This window comes from Lissotriton vulgaris, chromosome 8 (genome assembly GCF_964263255.1).
Source record: "Lissotriton vulgaris chromosome 8, aLisVul1.2, whole genome shotgun sequence".
Classification (NCBI taxonomy): domain Eukaryota; kingdom Metazoa; phylum Chordata; class Amphibia; order Caudata; family Salamandridae; genus Lissotriton; species Lissotriton vulgaris.
This window is the reverse complement of record NC_141696.1, coordinates 465098303-465121652: the sequence shown is the minus strand read 5'-3', so window position 1 is coordinate 465121652 and position 23350 is coordinate 465098303. Positions and strand designations below refer to the sequence as shown.

Genomic DNA, 23350 nt, shown 5'->3' with positions numbered 1-23350 from the left:
TCTGGAAAAATTTGGAAATGACTGTCTCAGCCCTTTTGAATCCATTGGTGCTTAAACTATCCCACCTGGAGGCGAGCCTAAGTAAATAGGAAAGTCTCATCAGAAATTCCACCCTATCCCTGCCTGATTTTTGTCAATGCAGAACAAAGTTTGCTTTACCTAGAAGGAATGTGAGCTTAATAGCTAGTGACGTGACTGGGATTGTGCCCCAACCTTCACACGATCCCTCATATAAAACTAACAATTCGGATCAGGCAGGGGTGTCACATCTAAGAAAAGCGCCCCTCACTGGCAAGCATTTTGAGTCAGTACAGGGTACGACCAAAGGGCGTAACCAAATGCCAAACACTCAGAAAGAGGCCCTCTCTGCTAGTGTTAAGCAAATGCGTAGTGAGGAAGCTCGGTCCCAAAGTGACCCATGACGCCTGAACCTATCCGGGGGCAACCCGCCAAGCCCAAGTAACCTACATCTTCCTCCTGAAGTAACTCCGTACACAATTGTGCTGGCCAATGTCCCCCCCATTACCTGGGGATGTAGAACATTGGTCAACACTGAGGAACAAGTCACTGCTGTAATTAAAGGACAAGACTGGTATCACAAACATGCTATTTGCAGAGTTCAAAATGGCACGGTGGATTAGCTGGGTAAGAAGATCCAATAAGACCCTAGCTGGAGATCGTGTAGTTTTAACATCTAGGTCGCCAGATTTGGTTTGAATTATATTAGACAAGCGGAGCAATTGGCCAGTAAGAACTACGGGGATTAACATCCTACCCCTGGGCTTCTTTTACCAACCGCATAGACTCCAGCAGAACATCCCAGAGGAAGATAGATTATTTGGGATAAGGCAACCTAGGTATGCTGTTGCAGTCAGCAATCACTACGATATTTTTAACAGTTTAGAGGACAATGATTGACTTGCACCATCAAGCTGGCATCTGATTCAAGACAAGGGCCTAACGACTGATTGTGATTATGTAACTTTGTCAAATTGTAGCATCTCAGATCACAACAAACTAGTGTTTAGACCACCCCCGTCATAATTGAGAGGGAAAAGTATGTGAGAGAGACGAGTACCTGAAGATTAGTCCCACTCTCCGAACTGTGTGAGCCCTTAATTCAAGCAATGCCTAGCATGGGAAATCCCTCCTATTAAAGCTCCAAATAGTGCGCTGTCTGATTTTGAGTGTTCCCTTTGTAAAATTATTTCTTGGGATATAGCAGGCTTGTGCAATAATATAAATAATCAAACATGGTGTGACTTTGTTTCCAACCATGATATACTATGTTTCCAGGAAACATGAACCAGAGAACCAATTCATATTAATGGATTCAGAACATTTCACACTCCTGCAATGAAGGGACTAAGGTGAAGAGCAAAGAGAGGGCTCTGCACATATATATCAAACACGTTAGCTATAGATAAAATGGAATGAAAGTTGGGGGAAAGACATTATCAACTAATCAAACTACATCAAAGTTTGACACATTGTATCATTTTGGTTAATTTTTTTTTTTTAATTTTTGAAAACCTTTATTTGTGTTGATAGATACATACAAATACGGGCCTACAACCCAGGTGCGGCCACAGAACAAACTGGAAAGCAAGAACACAGAAAGGGACCAGTTTCGGTACCCATTGCCGCTACAACCTATTTAAATGAATTCAATGGCTCAAATTCGTACTCAATTCTTCATAATTTCTCAGTTAAATCCAATATTTTTTATCTATCTTATTCTTCAATCCATTGTACTCATCATCATGTTTACTCTTTCACTTTCAACTTTTCCAAAAAAACGCAGGAAATTCACTGTTGTCCACATGCCAATAATTTTATTGGGAACCCAATGCATTTCGGGTGGAACCCTTCTTCAGGGATTTCTATAATACAAACTGAACACAACATATTTAATAGCCATATTCTGAAAAAAATCGAAGCCATCAAAATTCAACTTTACATTCTCTGTCAATCCGTTGGACCATAAAAATGCACTTGTTTCACCTGTAGCTCAGTAGTAAAAATTCCCCTCCCCCTAGTACAACTTTTAAACTACCCAGCCTCTCTTTTATCTAAACGTCCTGTTTTTGTGCATATTGCCTCATCCCGCACTTTGCTTAAATCCTGTCTATATCATCGCGCTCCCTCGAACAGCAAGTAGCTGTACTATACACTTACCCCAGCATGTAAAACGTATTTTGTTTTAAGTTCTCATTTTCACGTTAGGGAACTTCTTTCCCCTTCCCGTTCCTCTCGTGCACAAGGAAAAAACCATCAGCCAACCCATACTGGCAGTTACTCATTTAAATACAGTTCCCTTCACCTGCGTTATCACGTGGCATGAAACTCCCTCAAAACTCAGTGCTGGATTACTAACATCCCGATAACCACAATGTACTTGTACTCATTTAACCAGAATGCATCTGCTAATACTTCAAAATAGCTTCACTGAATACGTTTCTCTCGAATATGCGCGTGCGACATCTAACAGTGTAATAGCAGAATTAACAAACAATGGTGCAACGATTCCCGTATTATTAAAGTTAAATCAGATAATTGTTCCTTAGTAATTGCATGAAACATTATTTCCTTTGGCTCCGACTCAGAAACAGTTATCCTGCGTATAGTGGCAACTAAATAGGTGTGCGTCTCACCCATACTGTTTTTCCTGAGATTGAACTCTGCCCCAACGGAGAGACGCACCCGCAATGAAGAGCTAAGAGAACAATGAGTTATTTTTGAACACCGACATTTTGGACGCAGGATAACTGTTTCCGAGTCGGAGCCAAAGGAAATAACGTTTCATGCAATTACTAAGGAACAATTATCTGATTTAACTTTAATAATACGGGAATCGTTGCACCATTGTTTGTTAATTCTGCTATTACACTGTTAGATGTCGCACGCGCATATTCGAGAGAAACGTATTCAGTGAAGCTACTTTGAAGTATTAGCAGATGCATTCTGGTTAAATGAGTACAAGTACATTGTGGTTATCGGGATGTTAGTAATCCAGCACTGAGTTTTGAGGGAGTTTCATGCCACGTGATATCGCAGGTGAAGGGAACTGTATTTAAATGAGTAACTGCCAGTATGGGTTGGCTGATGGTTTTTTCCTTGTGCACGAGAGGAACGGGAAGGGGAAAGAAGTTCCCTAACGTGAAAATGAGAACTTAAAACAAAATACGTTTTACATGCTGGGGTAAGTGTATAGTACAGCCACTTGCTGTTCGAGGGAGCGCGATGATATAGACAGGATTTAAGCAAAGTGCGGGATGAGGCAATATGCACAAAAACAGGACGTTCAGATAAAAGAGGGGTTTGGTAGTTTAAAAGTTGTACTAGGGGGAGGGGAATTTTTACTACTGAGCTACAGGTGAAACAAGTGCATTTTTATGGTCCAACGAATTGACAGAGAATGTAAAGTTGAATTTTGATACTAATCAAAGGGAACATCAATTACGGGGATGAGGGAGTATTCTCACTGTAATCAAGTGGTGGGGTACAAATGTCTCCCCGGTATTCATTCCACTGTACCCAGATTCTACCCCATTTCCTAGGACGACCTCGAGCCTCATAGACTGTCTTTTCCCGAAACATACACCAGTCCATGTTATCTTTCCACGCACTTACTCACGGTGGTCTGTGGGAGCCCCAAAGTTGTGCAATGTCTCTTTTAGCAATCATGTTGCCTAGGGTGACCCAGAAGGTCTGGGCGGTTGTACAATCTGTGGGCTCCCACACATTAAGCAGGCAGCGTCTTGCCTCAGGAAGGAGGGGGACACCAGTAACTCGCCCCATCACATCATGCACCCTAGACCAAAAGGCGGAGATAATCGGACATTCCCACAAAATATGAAGAAAAGTACCATTCATTCCACAGCCACGCCTACACAATCCATCAGTTGCAAGCCCCATCCGTACCAGACGCACACCAGTCACATACACTCGGTGGAGGATCTTCAGTTGTACAAATCGCAGCCGGGCTGGAATGGCCACCTCCTTGGGAGAGGAAATCGCCATTTGCCAGTCTTCATCGTCTAATTCGAGGCCATCCGCCACCCAGGAGGCCTGAAGTTTCACTAGAAGGTCCGCCCTGGTGTTCATGAGCTTTTTGTAGATTAAAGAGATCGTACTTTCTGGGACATGGCCATCCAGAATACGGTCTTCCAGCGGGGACGACTGGGGAATGTCCGTCCCCGGGGGGAAGGTTGAAAGCAGGGCGTGCCGTACCTGGAGGTAGCGAAAATATTCCTTGTTGTCTAGTTGATATTCTAACTTCAGGGCCTCAAAGGACTTGACTGTGCCCTTGGCCCAAAGATCCTCCACCTTGCTAATACCAATCATATCCCATCTATCGAACCCTTTCGTACGCCACAGGTTACCCAGCCGTTCAAAATCATACAGCGGGGTCATGCGCGTCAATCTATCACTCCAACCCGTAGCCACAGTCGCATCCTTCCAGGCATGCACGGCACACCTCGTCGGGCCAGTCAGGAGCCGGAGTGGTGGCTTCGAATATAAGGCTCTGTTAAAGTTGCCGCCCGGCAGCAGGAATTTATCCATGGCGAAAGCGGGAGTGGGTCCTGGAGAATATGTCACATGGTTGATCGCACTCAATTGCGAGGCCCAATAATAACGCCTGATATCAGGCAAAGCTATACCGCCATCATACCATGGAAGCGTGAGTTTTGATAGGGAAATACGGTCCCGTCCGTCCCAAATTAACTAACCTCTGAAGGCCCTCCACCTCTCGGAAATAACGGGAGGGAACAGGATCGAAAACATTCTGTAAGGCATATAAAAACCTGGGGAGGGACATCATTTTAAAAAGTGCCGCTCGTCCCAGCGGGGATAGAGGCAAATCACGCCACCTTCGTACATCCTGCTTGAGGCGATGAAGAGGAGCACATAGATTACGGTCATAGCGAACGGAGGAGTCCATAGTAATAAAAATCCCCAAATATTTAAAGCCATCCGTAGCCACTTGGATCGGGAATCTACGGGGCAGCGGAGGCAGCACCCCCGCTATAACATAGACACATGATTTGGTCCAGTTAATAACAAGCCCGGAATTCTTCCCAAAGGAGGTGAAAACATCGAAAAGCACGTTGAGAGACTTCTGAGGTGATGTAAAATAAAGAAGAATGTCGTCTGCGGATAGCGAGACACGATCCTCGAGATCCGGTGTCCACTGGATCCCTTTTATCGAGGTCTCCCAACGGAGCCATGCTGCGAGGGGTTCCAACGCCAATGCGAAAAGAAGTGGAGAGAGTGGGCACCCCTGGTGGGTGCCACGTCCCAGCGGAAACGATGCAGAAGCTCTGCCGTTTACTACAACCTGGGCTAATGGCTGCTCATACAGGAGCCGCACCCATGAAATGAAACCAGGACAGAAACCAAACTTAGAAAGTGCAGCCCATAAGTACGGCCACTCAATGGTGTCAAAAGCCATTGTGGCATCCAAGGACGCCACCACTGCGGGTTCGGAGAGAGTCTCAGCTCTCGCGAGGACACTATGGAGCCTGCGGAGATTGAGGGCCGTATTCCTGTGGGGGATAAAACCGGACTGATCCGGATGGATCAAGTCACAGATCACTGATAATAAACAATTAGCCAGAACTTTGGCCAGGATCTTAGGCTCAGCGTTAAGCAGCGAAATGGGGCGATACGAGGCACAGCGGTCACGAGGTTTGCCGTCCTTGTGAATGACCACTATGGTAGCCAAGCGCTGTTCGGGGGGAAGGAGGCCCTCTTCGAACGCATCAAGAAACATAGTACGCAGATGGGCGGCCATTTTGTCCGGTCGCAGTTTGTAAAGTTCGATGGGCAAACCATTGGGCCCCATTGCTTTGCCCGATCGCAAGGACCTAATGGCGATGGCAATCTCATCCACAGTGAACGGCGCCTCTAGGGCCAATCTATCCTCCTCCGACACACAAGGCAGTGCGATGTCGCGCAAAAGCAAACAGGAATCAGCCTCACCACGATCACTCACAGAGCTGTATATTGTTCGGAAATGGTCCACAAAACATTCAACAATCTCGCCCGGATCAGTCACACTTTCACCCGTTTTACGGATTATTTCTGGCACCACACGATTCAGTCTATCAGCTTTGTCTAACCACGCTAGGAGCTTGCTAGCCTTATCACCTACATCATATAAACGACCCAACTGATTCATACGCATCACCTTAGCAGCGTCGGTGACCAGGGCTCTATAATCTGCTTGTTTCAGCTCCAGGGAATGCAAGAGTGCAGGTGTGTCATCTCTACCCAACTCAGTTTCGAGTTCCGTTATTTTGGCCTCAAGAGCTGACACAGCTTCCCTTCTCGCCTTCCTATCGGCAGCAATAAGGGACAGCGCGGCGCCCCGTATGACAGTTTTGAAGGCCTCCCACAGAATCATAGGGGAACCGACCGATCCCACATTTTCATCAAAATAACAATCGATCGCCTTAACCAAGTTCGAACGAAGCTGAGTATTCCTAAAATGCCAGGGAGGAATAGGAGGGACCCTACAGTCAGAAAATCCGCCCACCGAGACCTCAAGTAACAGAGGGGAATGGTCAGAAATACCCCTAGGGAGATGTCTTATCCCACTAACCAAGGAGGAATTGGCAGTTAACATCAAAAAGTAATCAATTCTCGAGAGGCTACCATGGGCCCCGGAGTGAAATGTGTACTGAGTTTGTGCGGGGTGCAACACCTGCCAAACATCCACCAGCCCAAAGGTTTCAAGCAAGTCAGTCAGCCACATCTGGGACAATGGGAGAACCCTGGGGGGTAGCCGGTCACACTCGCCAGATACTACAGAATTAAAATCCCCACCCATAATCAGGAGACCGTCTGGAAGCCCTAGAAGAGTCCTACCAAGGTCAGCATAAGTGGTGGCTTGCAATCCCGGGGGAATATAAACAGCAACAAGTACAACCACCCTCCCCTCCCATCTTCCGAAAACAGCTGCATATCGGCCCCGATCGTCGAGGGTGACATCATCAATTGCAAGAGTCAAAGAGGATTTCACCATTATGCCAACCCCCCGGGAACCGGATGTAAAGCCAGCGTGAGCCACAAGACGTAACCTCGGAGGTCAAGAGCTTTACAAGCATTCCCTATCAAGTGGGTTTCTTGGAGGAAAACAACATCTGGGGAATGGCGTCTAATGAGTTGAAGCACGATACCACGTTTAATCCTGTCTCCCAAACCATTAACGTTCCAAGATAGCATTTTCATGTCACCGCCCCACATTCCAATGCGACTCCCATACCACCACCACCCAAAACCTCAGAGCAAGGATACGTGAGCAATAAAGTACCATGTGAGAAAAACATAGAACACAAAAACAACCAAAACCCCTCCCCCCACCTCCCAAACAAAAACCCGTTACAACACCCCCCACCCTGCACCCCTGCTGACTCATAAGCCACCCCAAACTGTAGTGTGCCTGTCGCCCCTTCCAAAAATCTACACAAAGAACCCCTGAGGAGGAAGGGAGAGACTATCCCAACCCGCCCCACCCTTGGGCCTAAAAGTGAAAGCATATACAAATACTCTGTTGATAATTACGACCCATAATCGGACCTCAGGACCCAAAGTCATTCTTGCGCCGATACACCTCCGTCCGCACCTCCGGGGCCTCTGCTCTCGGCGTCGTCCTTCGGCAATGAATCCAGCCAGTCATTAACACTGTCCGGTTGATCAAAAAAGAAAGCACGTTCTCTGTACTCAATATGAAGACGAGCGGGGAACAACATCGCATATTTGAGTCCCATGTCTCTCAGGTGGCGTTTCACTCCCAGGAATCCAGATCGCTGCCGCTGCACCTGAGGGGTAAAATCAGGGTAGATGGAAATGGAGCTGTTCTCAAATTTCAGCGGGCCGTGCCTACGAGAGGCCTGGAGAATGGCATCCCTGTCCCGAAAGTGAAATAGCCTAGCAATAATAGGCCTCGGGGAGGCCCCCGGTTTGGCCTGTCCACCTGGGAAGCGGTATGCACGCTCCACCGCAAACAATTTACTAAGGCCTGCGGGAGCAAGTTTGGCAACAATCAACTCCCGACCAGTAAATCGATCAAGGCTGCACCGCTGTCCTCCGGCACCCCGACCAGGCGAATGTTGTTCCGTCGGGCCCGGTTATCGTACTCCTCCATTCGTCTGGTCAAGAGATCATGCAATGACCGGAGATTCCCGATCTCAGATTGTGCTTCCGCCATATCAGTAACCAGACTGGTTGCCTTAAGGTCCAATTCCTTGACCCTCTCATTAGTTTTAGCCAGGTCGGCTCGAATAAGGGTGACATCGACCGCCACCGTGTCTATCTTGGACACGATGGCCTCATATTGTTGACCGATATCCGCCTTGAGTCCTGAAATGGCGGCCATTAGATCTTGAAGGGACACCTCTGATGCAGCCACCGGGTCCGTCCTCATGTCCTCAGTACCGCGGCCAGCAGCGCTGGGGGAGCCTCTTGGCTGAGTATAATGGTCTATCACGTTAGTCTGGACCGATCCCCCACGGTTGGTGACTTCCTGCGCTTCTCCAGCTCTGGCTTCGTCGCCATGTTGGAATCGGCACCTCGTCGGGTCCTCCTGGTCGCGAGGAAATGGCAGCGACCCTCTGGACTCCAAAGTCACACTTTCGTGGGAAAGTCACAGATTGCCGGCCCAAGGCTTAGTCAAACGTATAGCTGGTCAGACCATCGGAGTCAGGAATGCAATGTAGTTCCTTGGCAATCAGTTCGACAGGGAAACAGAAACCGAAAGTGAAAGTGGCGACACCACCGGCAGAGCAGATGCCAGGCGACCGTTGTTGTTGAACTACTGCTCTGTAATTCTAAGCAGCGGAGTCCCCGGTCCCGTCCGGGGCTAGGCCTGAAAACTTAGGACGGCGTAAAATGGGTTCCCGAAGTCCGATCCTGGCCCGAAAAAGTGTAGCAGCATCAGGATAAGTTGTACTTCAAAAGCCCATCGAAGTAACCAGGATAGCAGAAGGATAGATCAAGTTGGGCGGCGAGGGTCTCGGGAGCTCTCTGCTCACGCGACCATCTTGGATGCCCGCGTAGCTCCTCCTCGCCCCCTTTCTTTTTGATCTTTATATTAATGGTATGGACCAAGCACTGATTAGGAACAACCAGGACTTCCCTTCAGTGGGGGGACGTTCCATAACGACTCTTCTCTATGCGGATGACGCAGTTTTAATATCTAGAACACAAATTGGTCTCCAGAGGGGCCTGGAGAGTTTTAATGAATTTATGAAGGATCTAGCTCTCTCTGTCAATATATCGAAGACTTATATTATGAGCTGTGGTCGTAGAAGTCAGAGTTCAAGAGGCATGTTTGTGGACGGGCAAAAGTTAGCCCTGACAAAGAGTTTTTCATACCTCAGCATTTTATTTAACTAAGGTGACTCATGGGCTCAAGCCATATCTGCGAAAAAACTGGTGTTTATTAAGACAACAGTTTCCATAGCTTCTTTCTCTAGGAGGCTAGGTAGGAGACCGCCAGGTGAGCTCATCCAAATTTACAAAGCAAAATGCACTTCGACTAGAATGTACGGGACGGGAGTATGGGGTTTTGTGACTACCCACTCAATCCAAGTTGTAGAAAACTATTTTTTAAGATATATCTTATCAGTCCCAGCTATTACCTCTTCTTATGCCTGCCATGAAGAACTGGGCCTTCCCTACATCTCCGACCTTATTAAACTGGAACCCATCCTCCTGTGGCACAGGATATGGTTAAAAGAACAAACCAAGTTAAACAGGGAGATTCTACTGGATTGTCTTCAATTGGAAGGGGTTCTAAAGATTCCCTGGGTTAGATATGTGCGTGACTTCATGAATGACTTAGGGCACGCAGAATATTTTTCTGACCCTAGATCTATGCACACAATCAGCAGACACGATCTAAAAAAAGAGGGTTTCCAGTTAATGGTCACAATAAGAATGTTTGGAGAGATTTTAAAGCCCAGTGTTAAACAACATCAGCTCATTTTAATCACTTTCGACATGGAACCATATTTAACATTTGTACCTGGTGGCTTTGACAGGCTGATACTCACTAGATTTAGGCTGGGTATTGTCCACAGACTTGTGACCTTCCCAAAAATGAATAACTGGTCACAAAAAAGGCAATTATATCCATGTGATAATCATTCTGATCAGTCCACTATTCATTTAGGGCTATTTTGTAAATTTTATACAGAGTTTAGTAAAGTATGGATTCTTCCTCTTTTAGGATATCAAGTGTTGAGGCAATGCTGTCCGGCACTGATTAAACTTCAGTTTTTGGGGAACGAACATGGACCTGGCACTTAGCAATGTTCTTGAAGAAGGTACTCCATCAAAGGAAAAGTATTATAATTGATTAATTTTAACTGTATGGGCATTAGCCATTTTTTAGATGGTTTTATTAATGTTACATGAATTTTATATCATATTTAACATTTTTGCTATTCTGACTGTGTGTAATTTCATGATGTGTTTGTAATATTTGTTGAGAAATGTGTTATGCTTAAATATCGAAAGTCAAATTATGTATTATATCTTGAAAATAAAGCACAATTGAACATTTTCGGCTTTTCATCTGAACTGCACTAAGGGTCAGATATACAAAAAATTGAGTCAGTAAAAGTAGTTGCAAATTGTGCATCGACTTTTAACAAATCCATTCTGTCTTTGCAAACTGACCTATGTACTCGCAGTCGGTTTACAAAAAAACAATTTGTAGTGGGTCGCAATTTGACCTACCTCATGAATATTAATGAAGTGGTTCGCAAATTGCATGCCACTAAAACTCTCTGCCATCAGAGGGGTGGTGGCCTGCTGAAGTCAGCAGATCACCATGTCTGTGATTGATTTTCAATAAAGCGATCATTTTCACTTGAGATACATAAAACATTTAGTCACTCTATAGTAATAGTTTTTCAGGAAAACTGGGTTTCCCCTCTGATAGGTAAGTTTGCGATAGTAGTTTGGTAAGCTGAGGGCCTACCCACATAAAGACTTCGCACTCTTTCTGATGTTTCATGGTCTGTCACATAACCACAGCCACTCACAAACCTAGGTTGTGAAACAGTGTTAATGTTATTTCACTATAGCAAAAATTATTTGCCAGATATGACCTATGAATAAGGATGTTAGTCACAGATGCTAAAAAGCAACTTCCTGGAATTCTAGTCATGGGATCCAAATCACGAGAAATATAGTTGGGGGGCTCGGACTAAAAGTTTGAAGACATCTGGCATAAGGTGAAGAAAGTTCTAAATTTGAAGGAGCTTGAAGAGATTAAAGAAACACTGACTTCTGAATGATTGGTGAAGAAACTGACACTACTGAGAGGTTGATGCCAGTTTTCTGGCACCTAAGGATAGTGGTAAAAGTATTAGAATGTGCGTAGACCTATGAGATTCAAATAATAAGAAGAATTAGCAATTTTAGTCGACATGCAGATATTTAGCATGACAAACTTATTATCAGCCTACCACCATATACAATTATATGAAGAGTTGCGGCACAACAGTAAAGGCATACATTGGTTTGATGTAAGACGAGACGTAAAGTGAAGATAGATTTGTGGAAGGGGGAGGGGTATGATTTTCTGTAATAATAATAATAATAATAATAATAATAATAATAATAATAATAATAATAATAATTAAGGAGGGTTCATGGACCTTTCAAGATTGTTGATGTTAAAAGGAATATGGTAGTGGTTGATTACAATAATGTTTTGATTATGCTGATACTGGTACAAGCCTTTGTAAATGGAAGTGACAAATTAGCCCTAAATGCTAGTAGAACAAAGAATAAATCCTGTCAGAACACTGACATATTTGAATATGAACAGAAAAGGATCAAACACTGTGAAAAGAGTCATATTTGAATGAAAACATGATATAAAATGAAGGAACTGAGCTGTTTAATTTTGATTTGTTGTAGGCAATTTTATAGTCAAAATCTCTGTATATTCTGCTTGCTGTTGATGTCACACGGTTTCTTTTGGCTCTATGTGTCATCATCCAACATGTTTTTTGCTTTCCTGTTTAATTTTTATTTATCACTAGCTTACCCGTCGCGTGTTGCTGCTATCTCAGAAGAAAGGAAATTTAAGGGAACTTGTTATGATAACATTCAATTTACATTGTGTCATTTTTATTGAAACTTATTCATTTTAATATGGAAAACATTTTAAAGTGTTGTTTAATTTCTGTTTATTTATTTGAGTGCTTGTGGATACGTGGTATTTTTTGTTTTTTCCGTCTGGTTCGTACACGAATAAATCAGAAGGTTTTCCGACGTGTGAGCTGGCCACATACAGTTGTCCATGTGAGAAGCACGGATTCTCCAAATCTAGTCCACACACTTGCAGCAATTGTCCTTGTGCTTTGTTGATGGTCATTGCAAAAGCGAGTCGCACCGTAAACGGTAAACGTTCAGTATTGGAAAGGTTATGAGGGCCCTGGGGGGCCGGGTGTCTGATATTTAACCAATTCTTTTTTTTGTTTGCCAGAAACCTTCGCGGGAGTGTACTCAACAACTTAAACATTTATTTTTTGTATTTATTTTGTGAATTTTTGGGGGGATTTTTGTTTGCTAGAAACCTTCGCAGGAGTGTGCTCAACAACTTCCCAAAGTTTCATGGCGAGCGGATGAATAGTGTAGTAATGCATAAAGGACAAACAGACATACTTTCATTTATATATATATATATATATATATATATATATATAGACTAGCTTACCTGTCGCGCGTTGCTGCGATCTCAGAATAAAGGAAATTTAAGGAAACTTCTTATGATAACATTCAATTTACATTGTGTCATTTCTATTGATAAGAACACAAGAGAAACGCATGTCGATTCCCATCAAGCTGCACAGCCATGTTTCAAACGAATCCAATGAATTAAATCAGGAAATTCTACGCTTATACCACAGTTTAGTTCATCATTTATCCTTTTTACTCCTTTGTTTAGTCAATTCATTTTACTCATTTTTGTTGCTCTTCATGTTGTTCTCCAAAAAAGCACAAGAATGATGAACGTTTCCACATGTCACGCTTTATTGTAAAAACGCCCAATGCATTTCGGATATAAAACCCTTCTTCGGGGGCATCTATGAAAATAAAAAATATACACATCACCAATAATTGCCAATGTCATGATTATAATACAGTCTACTAACCCCATGCACTCATATAAGTATAAGACTGTAAGCCTGTTGCCTGCGCTTATGTTCACATTCTGAATATGCCTGTTCCAAACAGTAGCGAGATTAACATCGTCCTACGTTTGCCCGTGTTACCCCAGAAACCATTATCTGGAATTTACTCAGCAATGCTCCACTCGCTGATTCATAACCCCTCCAGCCGACGCTCACTATTCTACAACAACATTTTACTGCCCCACGCTTACCGTGACACATGCTCTTCTATCTCCAAAACAAATATTTGTGTGACTCCCTACTCGTGAGTCATCCATATTCCTTCTCTTTCGCGGCAAAAGCCGCGGAACACTCTTGCTTGTACCATCGGCATAAAATGGCTTGGCTGCAACCAGCTACCGCCCACTTTTATTCACTTAACTCTCCCCAGGTGAGGAATCCCATATGAGCAAACGTCATTTTTATTGAAACATATTCCTTTTAATATGTAAAACATTTTAAAGTGTTGTTTTAATTCTGTTTATTTATTCGAGTGCTTGTGGATACACGGTATTTTTTGTTTTTCCGTCTGGTGCGTACACGAATAAATCAGAAGGTTTTCCAACGCGTGAGCTGGCCACATACAATTGTCCATGTGAGAAGCACGGATTCTCCAAATCTAGTCCACACACTTGCAGCGATTGTCCTTGTGCTTTGTTTATGGTCATTGCAAAAGCGAGTCGCACCCGAAACTGTAAACGTTCAGTATTGGAAAGTTATGAGGGCCGATATTTAACACATTTTTCTTTTTTTTTTTGTCAGAAACCTTCACAGGAGTGTACTCAACAACTTCTTAAAGTTTCATGGCGATCGGATGACTGGTGTAGTAATGCATAAAGGACACACGGACAGACATACCTTCGTTTTTATATATATATATAGATGACTTTTGTCACTTTTCTTTTTTGTATGATGCAATGTTGCAGATGGTTCTATTTTTTCTGGTGATATAGGGCTATTATGATCGAGGCCTGACTTCGCTAAGGGGGTGGTCATAAAATGCACTGATGTTTGAGGAATTTTAAAGGTCAGAAGGGAAACTGATCACTTCGATGAAGATACCTAGCTGCCAGGACCTTGGTGGGGGGTTCATAAACATAGGCAACATATCAATTATGTGAGCCACTTTATTTAGGATGAAAAGAGGGAGTGACTACAATACTATTGCATGAATATACTTTTTATCATGCCTGTGTTTACATATTAAATTCATACTTACTGGTTTTGCTAAAATTAGTTGTTGTCTTGATGTCTACATAACAGCAAGAACCAATGTTTTGTTCTCCGCCTACTCCTTCCTGGGATTGAGAGAGAGAGAAATTATAGAAACAGATTAATTTTCAAACTCCTCAATATACATCTAATCAGTGCTTTAAATGGTCCGGTACTCACCTATACTAGGTACTGGCACTTTTTATTTTTATATTAGATCAAGAGGAGGGAGAAAGAAGGGATTGTTTCTATTCAGCTTTCTTGCATTAGTACTAAATATCAAAAGAGAATGGATCACTTGACCTGAGTAACCAGGGTTTGCAATGTTTGTGTAGGTTATCAATAAAAAACCCTCATTCACATACCCAAGTGGTAAGGCGGTATATCATGGTTCTACGCCCTGTTTTAAAAACGTGACAGCATCATTATTGGGTTTCTTTTTTTCTTTTTTTAATTCCTTTTATTGAAAATAAACAAAAAGAAACAATACTGTGAGGTGAAATAGCAATTGTCATCCTTGCGAGGGTCAATTTGTCGTTCGTACAGAATCACATGAAACAATATATTAAAATTGGGATCACGGGGATTCCTGTGCTTCTGCTTCCACTTGCCACAACGGGGGTGTACATATCTCATCACGATAGCTATTCCATGCCCCCCAAATCTTCCCCCATCTCTTCAGGCAGCCCCTAGCCACATATACTGCCTTCTCCCTGAACATACACCAGCCTAAATCTTCCGCCCACTTAGTAGGTCGGGGTGGCTGGCTAGCTCCCCACAACTGAGCAATATTCTGTTTCACCACCATGCATGCCGATGTCACCCATTGTTTCAGACACACGTTCAAATCTGTGGGTTCCCACACATTCAATATACATCTCCAGGCTTCCGGCCTTATCTCTTCCCCCAGTACTTCTTTCATCTCATCATATATCTTTTCCAGAAGTTCTGTACTTCCACACTGTGCCAGAGAATATGCATAAAAGTGCCAATTTCTCCACAACCTCTTCTACACTCTCCGCTCGTCCCATGTGTACTAATCGAGGCCCAGTGATGTATGACCTGTGTAAGATCTTAAGCTGCACTAATCTGAGCCTCATCTGAACTGCAACCACTTTAGGGGAGGAAACTGCCTCCACCCAGTCTTCGTCGTCTAATTCCAATCCACCTGCCCCCCACAATGTTCTAATGGTGCACAGTCAAAATATCGATCCCCTAATATCGACCTACAGTAATATCGAGTTGTAAATATCGAAGGTGAAGAATATCGAGGTCAAAAATATCGTTGGACAGAATATCGACTCTAAGGTAAGTAATATCGATTTTTTTTTTATATCGATGTAAGTAATATCAAAGTAAGTAATATCGATATCAATTATATCGATGTCGCTAATTTCGATGTTACTAATATCAATATTTGTTTGTTGTTATGTTTTTTATTATGTATTTTATATGTATGTGTTATATGTTTTTGTTAAGTATTTTATTTGTTTTAAATTATATGTGTACTATTTATTATATATTAAAAAATTTATTTTTACTTTAATTTTATGTTTTGGTACTGGAGCGGGTTGTGGGTTTATAGGGGAATAGGGTGGGAAGTCATTTAATTATATTAAATTAATTATACATTTTTAGTAATTGTAAATTAATTTTAAATAATTTTTGCGTTGAAGTTCTGTAGCGGGTTGTGGGTTTATAGGGGAATTGGGTGGGAAGTAATTTAATTGTAATTAAGTAATTATTTATTTTTGATTGGTATTGATAATTATTTTATTTCTAATTAATTATTACTTGGTAATTCATTATTTTAATTGGTAATTAATTTTATTAATTGGTAATTAAGGTTTGTAATTGGTAATTACATTTTTTAATTGGCAATTAATTTTTTTAATTGGTAATTAAGGTTTGTAATTGGTAATTACAATTTTTAATTGGCAATTCATTTTTTTAATTGGTAATTAAATTTTTTGAAATTGGTAAATAATATTTTTGATTGTTAATTAATTTTTATTATTTGGAAATTAATTTTATTAATTGTTAATTTATTTTTTATAAAAAATACTTTTTATTCAAAAATAAATTTACCGTTTACCATTTTTTTATTGTTAATCAATTTTTAATTATTAATATGGTTTTTGTTTTGAAAAATATTTTAGTGTTCAATATTATTTGGTTATTTATATTTATTAATTAATATTTATTGGTATTTATTGTTCATTTATGGTTAATTAATTATGTAATTGTAATTATGTTTTTAGTAATTATCAATGGGGGATTTGCAAATTATGTAGTTATTTAAACATTTTAATTTTAATTTACAACAATTATTTATAAGTATGTTATATTTAATTTCTACACTATCCAATGCTTTCCCTACTGTTGCACTCTCTGGAGTGGGAATAATAATTTTTACCCCTACGCTATCCAATGCTTTCCCTACTGTTGCACTCTCTGGAGTGGAAATAGTAATTTTTACCCCTATGCTATCCAACGCTTTCCCTACTGTTGCATTCTTTGGAGTGGGAATAGTAATTTTTACCCCTACGCTATCCAACGCTTTCCCTACTGTTGCACTCTCTGGAGTGGGAATAGTAATTTTTACCCCTATGCTATCCAACGTTTTCCCTACTGTTGCACTCTCTGGAGTGGGAATAGTAATTTTTACCCCTACGCTATCCAACGCTTTCCCTACTGTTGCACTCTATGGAGTGGGAATAGTCATTTTTAACCCTACGCTATCCAACGCTTTCCTTACTGTTGCACTCTCTGGAGTGGGAATAGTAATTTTTACCCCTATGCTATCCAACGCTATCCCTACTGTTGCATTCCCTGGAGTGGGAATAGTAATTTTTACCCCAACGATTTCCAACGCTTTCCCTACTGTTCCACTCTCTGGAGTGGGAATAGTAATGTTTACCCCTACGCTATCCAACGTTTTCCCTACTGTTGCACTCTCTGGAGTGGGAATAGTAATTTTTACCCCTACGCTATCCAACACTTTCCCTACTGTTGCACTCTCTGGAGTGGGAATCATAATTTTTACCCCTACGCTATCCAACGCTTTCCTTACTGTTGCACTTTCTGGAGTGGGAATAGTAATTTTTACCCCTACGCTATCCAACACTTTCCTTACTGTTACATTCTCTGGAGTGGGAATAGTAATTTTTACCACTTCGCTATCCAACACTTTCCCTACTGTTGCACTCTCTGGAGTTAGAATAGTAATTTTTACCCCTACGCTATCCAATGCTTTCCCTACTGTTGCACTTTTTGGAGTTGGAATAGTAATTTTTACCCCTACGCTATCCAACGTTTTATATAATTAATTTTAAAAATATTAAAAGTATATTTAATTTTTTAATTTATTAAACATAATTCTTTACTTTTTATTTATGTTTTTGTTTTATGTTTGTAAAAGTATTTGTAATTTATAATATTTTTTTAAATAAATATTACAACTTATTGTTAAGTACATATATTATATATTTTCTGTATATGTTTAATTAATGTATTATTAATATATATGTATTATTTATTAATTTTAATCATTATTAGATATTTTTAACTATGTTGATTTTATTTATTAGTGTTATTTACTTTATTTTACATTCATATTTTTACAGAAAAAAAACGATATTTTAACATCGATATTTTTAACATCTATATTTTATTTTCGATATTTTTGTACTTACCATGATGTAGATAGGATGTCGATATTCTTGCCTTCGATATTTTTGCATCGATATTCCTGTAGGTCGATATTTTGTAGGTCGATATTTTGTCAGTGATCCTGTTCTAATACGTCCTAGTGGGTCTTCCATATTATTTACAAGCTTTTTATATATTAAGGAGATGGTGTTTTCTGGGATGTGTCAAGAAACAAAAGAGGGTCCCTGAAGACAGAATTCTAGGAGGGGAGGCAGGGAAATACAATCCAAAAAACAAAAAACATAAAAGAACCTCTCCTAGAACATTATATAACAATAGGTAATATATCCATCAATTTTTATATAACATCATTGTCCCACACAAAAGGAATTGTAAGAAAAACATGTAAATTTATTATTTCGAATCCATCAGAAAACAGAAATTCATAAAAGACATAAATATATATAAATATACAATTAAAATTAATCAAATAAACACAGCATATAGCCCCCAATCAAGTTCACACATTCGGACATCCTCTCAGCCATTCACAATCACAACGTCATACACTACAAGACAAAAGACAATATAATCATAAGACCAAAGACCCAAAGAAAAAGGTACAAACAAAAACAATGCGGCGACGTGCGTTTCGGAAAGGACAATATATCCAAAAGTTCCTGTTTAAAGAAGGGTTGGGTCCTTAAAAGTATTCTTTTACACTTTATTCACAGTGTGTAGCTACATCCTCTTGGAACAGTTTGGTCCACCCCTGCAGGGTGCTTTAAAATTCAACAACCAGAGAACCAGGGATGCATTTTTAGTAAATTTTTATTAACTAATTCATTATAAAGCCAGTTATGTTGCAAGTTTATAACAATCACTGTTACAATCAGTGCATCTGTTTAACTGAAACGCTTTACAGTCGTGAGGATAGATCTGCACCTAAATCTGGTGCAAAAAAACTTCTATTAACACACTATCTATGCTTAGTATACAATGGCGGCCTAAAATGTTCCAAGTTCACTAATATTGTCAATAGAAAGTCACTGGACAGTGTGGGAGGGCAGGTCGGATATACAAATGCGGAGGCTGAATATATTGTCGAACAGGGACTTCTTTATTGTCAGATGGCACAGACATAGGTTTAATTACAGGCTCTAGAGTTCCTTCCCCTGCAGGTGTCTTCTCATTTTTTGAAGGGCCGGCTGAGGCGCTCAGCGTTGTTCTTCCCTCTTTAGTCTGAGGACGTAGGTCTTGGGGCGATGTGGACTCGTGGCGTTGGTTTTACCCGGAGGGCCCCGAGAGGAAAGAAAAGGGAGACCGTCAGTGTATTTGCCCTGAAAATATTACCGCTTTTTCTACACCCGGTAGTGTGTAGAAGTATGGAAAAGGATGGTGAGGGGACTTTATAAACTGGAGGGAAAAAGGGGTTTGGGTAGTTGATAGAAAGGACTCAGGGAATGAAGTGAGGCCCAGGTAAGGAAGGAAAAACATGGCTAAAGATAGTGCAAGATACCGATACTCCAGAAGCAACCGTGCCTCACTCAGTGCCTATATAAATCACCCTTCAAACGTGCTGAATAGCGTGTCTTACGTAGTGCTCAAAAATCACTCTCAAGCGTGCTGCATAGGTCTCCCCGGTGTCACCCCACCCTACTTTACGCTAGTCCTCCCTCCTCCCGCAATAGCACACTGTACCGCCCGCCTCCCACAACAACAAACAGGTCTCACCCACCGGCCCTGCCGTAGCTTTCCAGAGTCACGGCACGCTCACCACCACTCCTCCGTCCAGCGGTCTTAGGTCTCCCCCGCCTCTTCACTGTCAGGAACACTGTCTTGACTCTGGGCGTTCAGCTCCGGCTCCCGGCTCCGAGATTCTGCGTCCTCCTTCTCGTGGTCTGCTTCTTCCGAGCTTGACTCCGCCCTCAATATGATCCGCGACGCTTCTTCCTGGATGGCGTCTCTTTTTACTGGTGCCTCGTCTTCTGCTCCTCCCCTTGGTTCCCGTCCTAGCTGTGAAGAGAGACGAGAGGTGGGTGTCTCTTTCCGTGCGTCCAGCTGGACGCGATTACCTGCAGGGAATTCTGGGCAATGCAGTCTGGAAAAATGGTGGTTCCCATCGGGTCCCCTGTCACAGATAGGAAATGTTGAAAAACAGTAATTATAACTCTCTATTTGGGATTAACTGTGAAAGAACAAAGCTCTCTTTATATAGAGCAGATTTGTGCTCATAATCAAAGTGTCGCTTTCAGGATTTATTGAGATGTACGGACAATTCCTTGTACATAACGTTGGTGTATTAAAAGCACCAATCTCAAAACACTGTGCTCACCCAGTCCATCTAAACACACAGTTAGGTCAAGGTCACACAGAGTTGTAGCTGTATCACAAGGTGCAAGTCTGGTATTTCAAAGCACATCCCCATTATGAAACGGCACTCATTAAATATACATCAGTGGCCCAAACTTCACAACCCATCTCACCAATGCCCAACATCCCAAAGTCTTAGGGTCACATATGCTGGCCTACAATATTGTGCAGGCCCAACAACACCCAAAGTGATTTGTGCACAATTCTTTATCTGTCAAATTGATTCTGAGGATGCTTTGGCATGGTCTGGTGTGGTCCATTCCCATACACACAACAAACTGCATGAGTATGTCCAGTGTGTATAAGAGATAATGATGGTGAAGCCCTTTCAATGAGGACCACTTGAAATCTGTGGTGCAGATAGGGGCGTTGCCCAGAACTATACAGGTCATACCTAATGAAAATAAAAAATTTGGCAAAGCAGTGATAGTGTGTGTGTTGTAGCTGTTCATTAGGAACTGCCCCTGCAATCCCCTTCCTTGGTAGTAATGATTGGTGTAAGGACCATGATACCTCACAATACAGAACCCATAGTATACATGGCAATATATTGGGAATACTTGGGAAAAGTTTTAGAGATGTCCTACATTTCAATCATTTTATTTTGCAGTTACCTGTCATCAGAATGAAGAGAAAATGATGAGCACATTAAAACAATTTTAAGCTGAAAATCTCTCGACTACATCATGAGTTTTGCCATTCAGAACCGAGTGCTGTTCTCCGTAAGCTCACCCTTATCTTTTTCTAGGATGTGCCTCAATGCGGAATAAAGCAATGGGCAAAGATGTGATACGACTGAGCCAAGGTCAGGAAGGACTGAGCCAACCCCCCACAGGACTGGAACAAGATATCATCCAGTATTGGTCTATATCACACAAATGGCTCAGGATAAGGCCAGGATGGCTTAAGATCAGTGTTGAGCCAAGAACACACATTACTGGCCAAAGGTCACACACTGTGAGTCAAGGTCAAACACTACAGAACCAAAATTGACTATCTGATTGCCCAAGACCAGACTGTGAGGCCTATTAGGATGGCGGACGGACCTGCGTCTGTCCGCCACCCCCGAGGTGGAGGGACCGTCCGCAGGGGCAGCGGCATTCCCTCCATAGGAATTAGGATGTGACCGCCACCCTGGTGGTCACATACTGTATATTTAACATTGCTTTAAGCAGCACCCGCCGCAAAGTTAAAAATGCATGCTTGGCATGTGCATGCACAAAGCGGCAGGCACCGCTCGGTGCCTGCCGCTTTGTGCATGCACATGCAGGGGGGTACCATAGGTACCCCCCATGTGCACCCCTCACCCCCAACATCCTGGGGGCCCGCAAGGGGCCCCCAGAAGCAAAGGTCCACATGCTTTTCCACGGCAGAATATCCGCCGCAGAAAAGCATGTCTCTGTCCATCATAATATGGCTGGCGGTGTCTTGCAGACACCGCCACCATATTGTGGTCCACACCTCGCGGATCAGCGGCGAACGGACCTGCTGTACGCCGCTGATCCCACCGCCATCATAACCTGGCTGTGGGTGTTTTCATGGACCGCGGCGGTGAATCCGCATCCATCGTGCCGGGGGTGGCTTCCACCGGCCAGGAGGATGCGTATTCATCGCCATCATAATCGACCCCTTTGTTGGATCGACATCACAAAGAGCTTAGGCAAGATCACATACTGTTGATCAAAAGAACAATCAAAATCATGCTTGACTGAGTCAAGGTATCAAAGAACTGAATCAATCCAACATAGCGTGGCTAAGTCTTGCCTGTTGCTGACTCAATCTTACTCAACACAAGTGCAAGATCTTACACCTTTGGCTTAGCAATGCAGAACATTGGCACATATTAAGCACTGTTACTCCATGATCAAAAAGCGAGGGCCCTAGATTATACAGTGCTTGCCAATGGTCACGGCAGTCCTAATGTCACACTGAGCAGGTCAATATGCGCAGTTCTAAACCCCATAAATTTGTACTGAAAATTCTGTGGCATAGAAAGCATAGTCCAAACACAACATGTCCCTTTCAAGGTATTAGGCAGCTTACATATTTGAAAGGGGCATATAATGAGACAGGTTATTGTCTACATATACCTTGTCCACATGTGCAGAGGGAATTTGCACATGCAGGAACTTTGAGACTATTAATAAGGGTAATTCAAGGACAAAATGAATACTTGACAGATGGTAGTAGTGTCTTTATATAATCGTGCCACGACTCCAGCTCCCCTCCTTGACCCGCCCCCTAGCTCAAATTGATGAGTAACTGCACCTATTTTTCCCGGGACACAACCATTAAAACGCATCTTTTTCAATGCACTACATTTACAACAAATATTTTACAACGCAAGATCCTTCACAATGCATGCTTTTACTACTCATGCTATTACAACGCAGATGCTATTACAACGCATGCTATCACAACGTAAGTATGGGTACGCTTTTTAATATATTTTTTATTAAAAGTTATTGTAATATTTTTTTGTTTATTTTTTAACTTATAAAATGTAATTTTAATGTTTTACACCCTCCTAATACCCTAATTTGACCCCCCAGTAGTTACATTAATACTCCTACACTATCCAGCACTTTCCCTACTTTTACACCTACCTGGAGTTACATTAGTAATTAATACTCCTACCCTATCCAGCACTTTCCCTACTTTTACACCTCCCTGGAGTTAGATTAGTAATTAATACTCCTACACTGTAGAGCATTTTTCCTAATTTTACACCACCGGGAGTTATATTAGCCATTAATACTCCTACACTATCCAGCACTTTCCCTACTTTTACACCTCCCTGGAGTTAGATTAGTAATGAATACTCCTACACTATCCAGCACTTTCCCTACTTTTACACCTCCCTGGAGTTAGATTAGTAATTTATACTCCTACACAATCCAGCACTTTCCCTACTT

General features: G+C 42.1%; 1 protein-coding gene across 2 annotated transcripts in view; it reads left to right on the top strand.

Annotated features, from left to right (window-relative positions):
* Positions 1 to 23350, top strand: part of TPP2 (tripeptidyl peptidase 2) — a 656253-nt gene that overhangs the window by 59346 nt on the left and 573557 nt on the right. The window contains exon 1 of one of the 2 annotated variants that reach the window (XM_086934243.1): positions 10255 to 10334. The exons of the other annotated variant lie outside the window; for it this stretch is intronic. Within the exon in view, the coding sequence (XP_086790369.1) occupies positions 10320 to 10334 (15 nt within the window). The 5' untranslated portion in view covers positions 10255 to 10319. Of the gene's footprint in view, positions 1 to 10254; positions 10335 to 23350 lie in introns of those variants that run through there. 2 annotated transcript variants of the gene reach the window in all.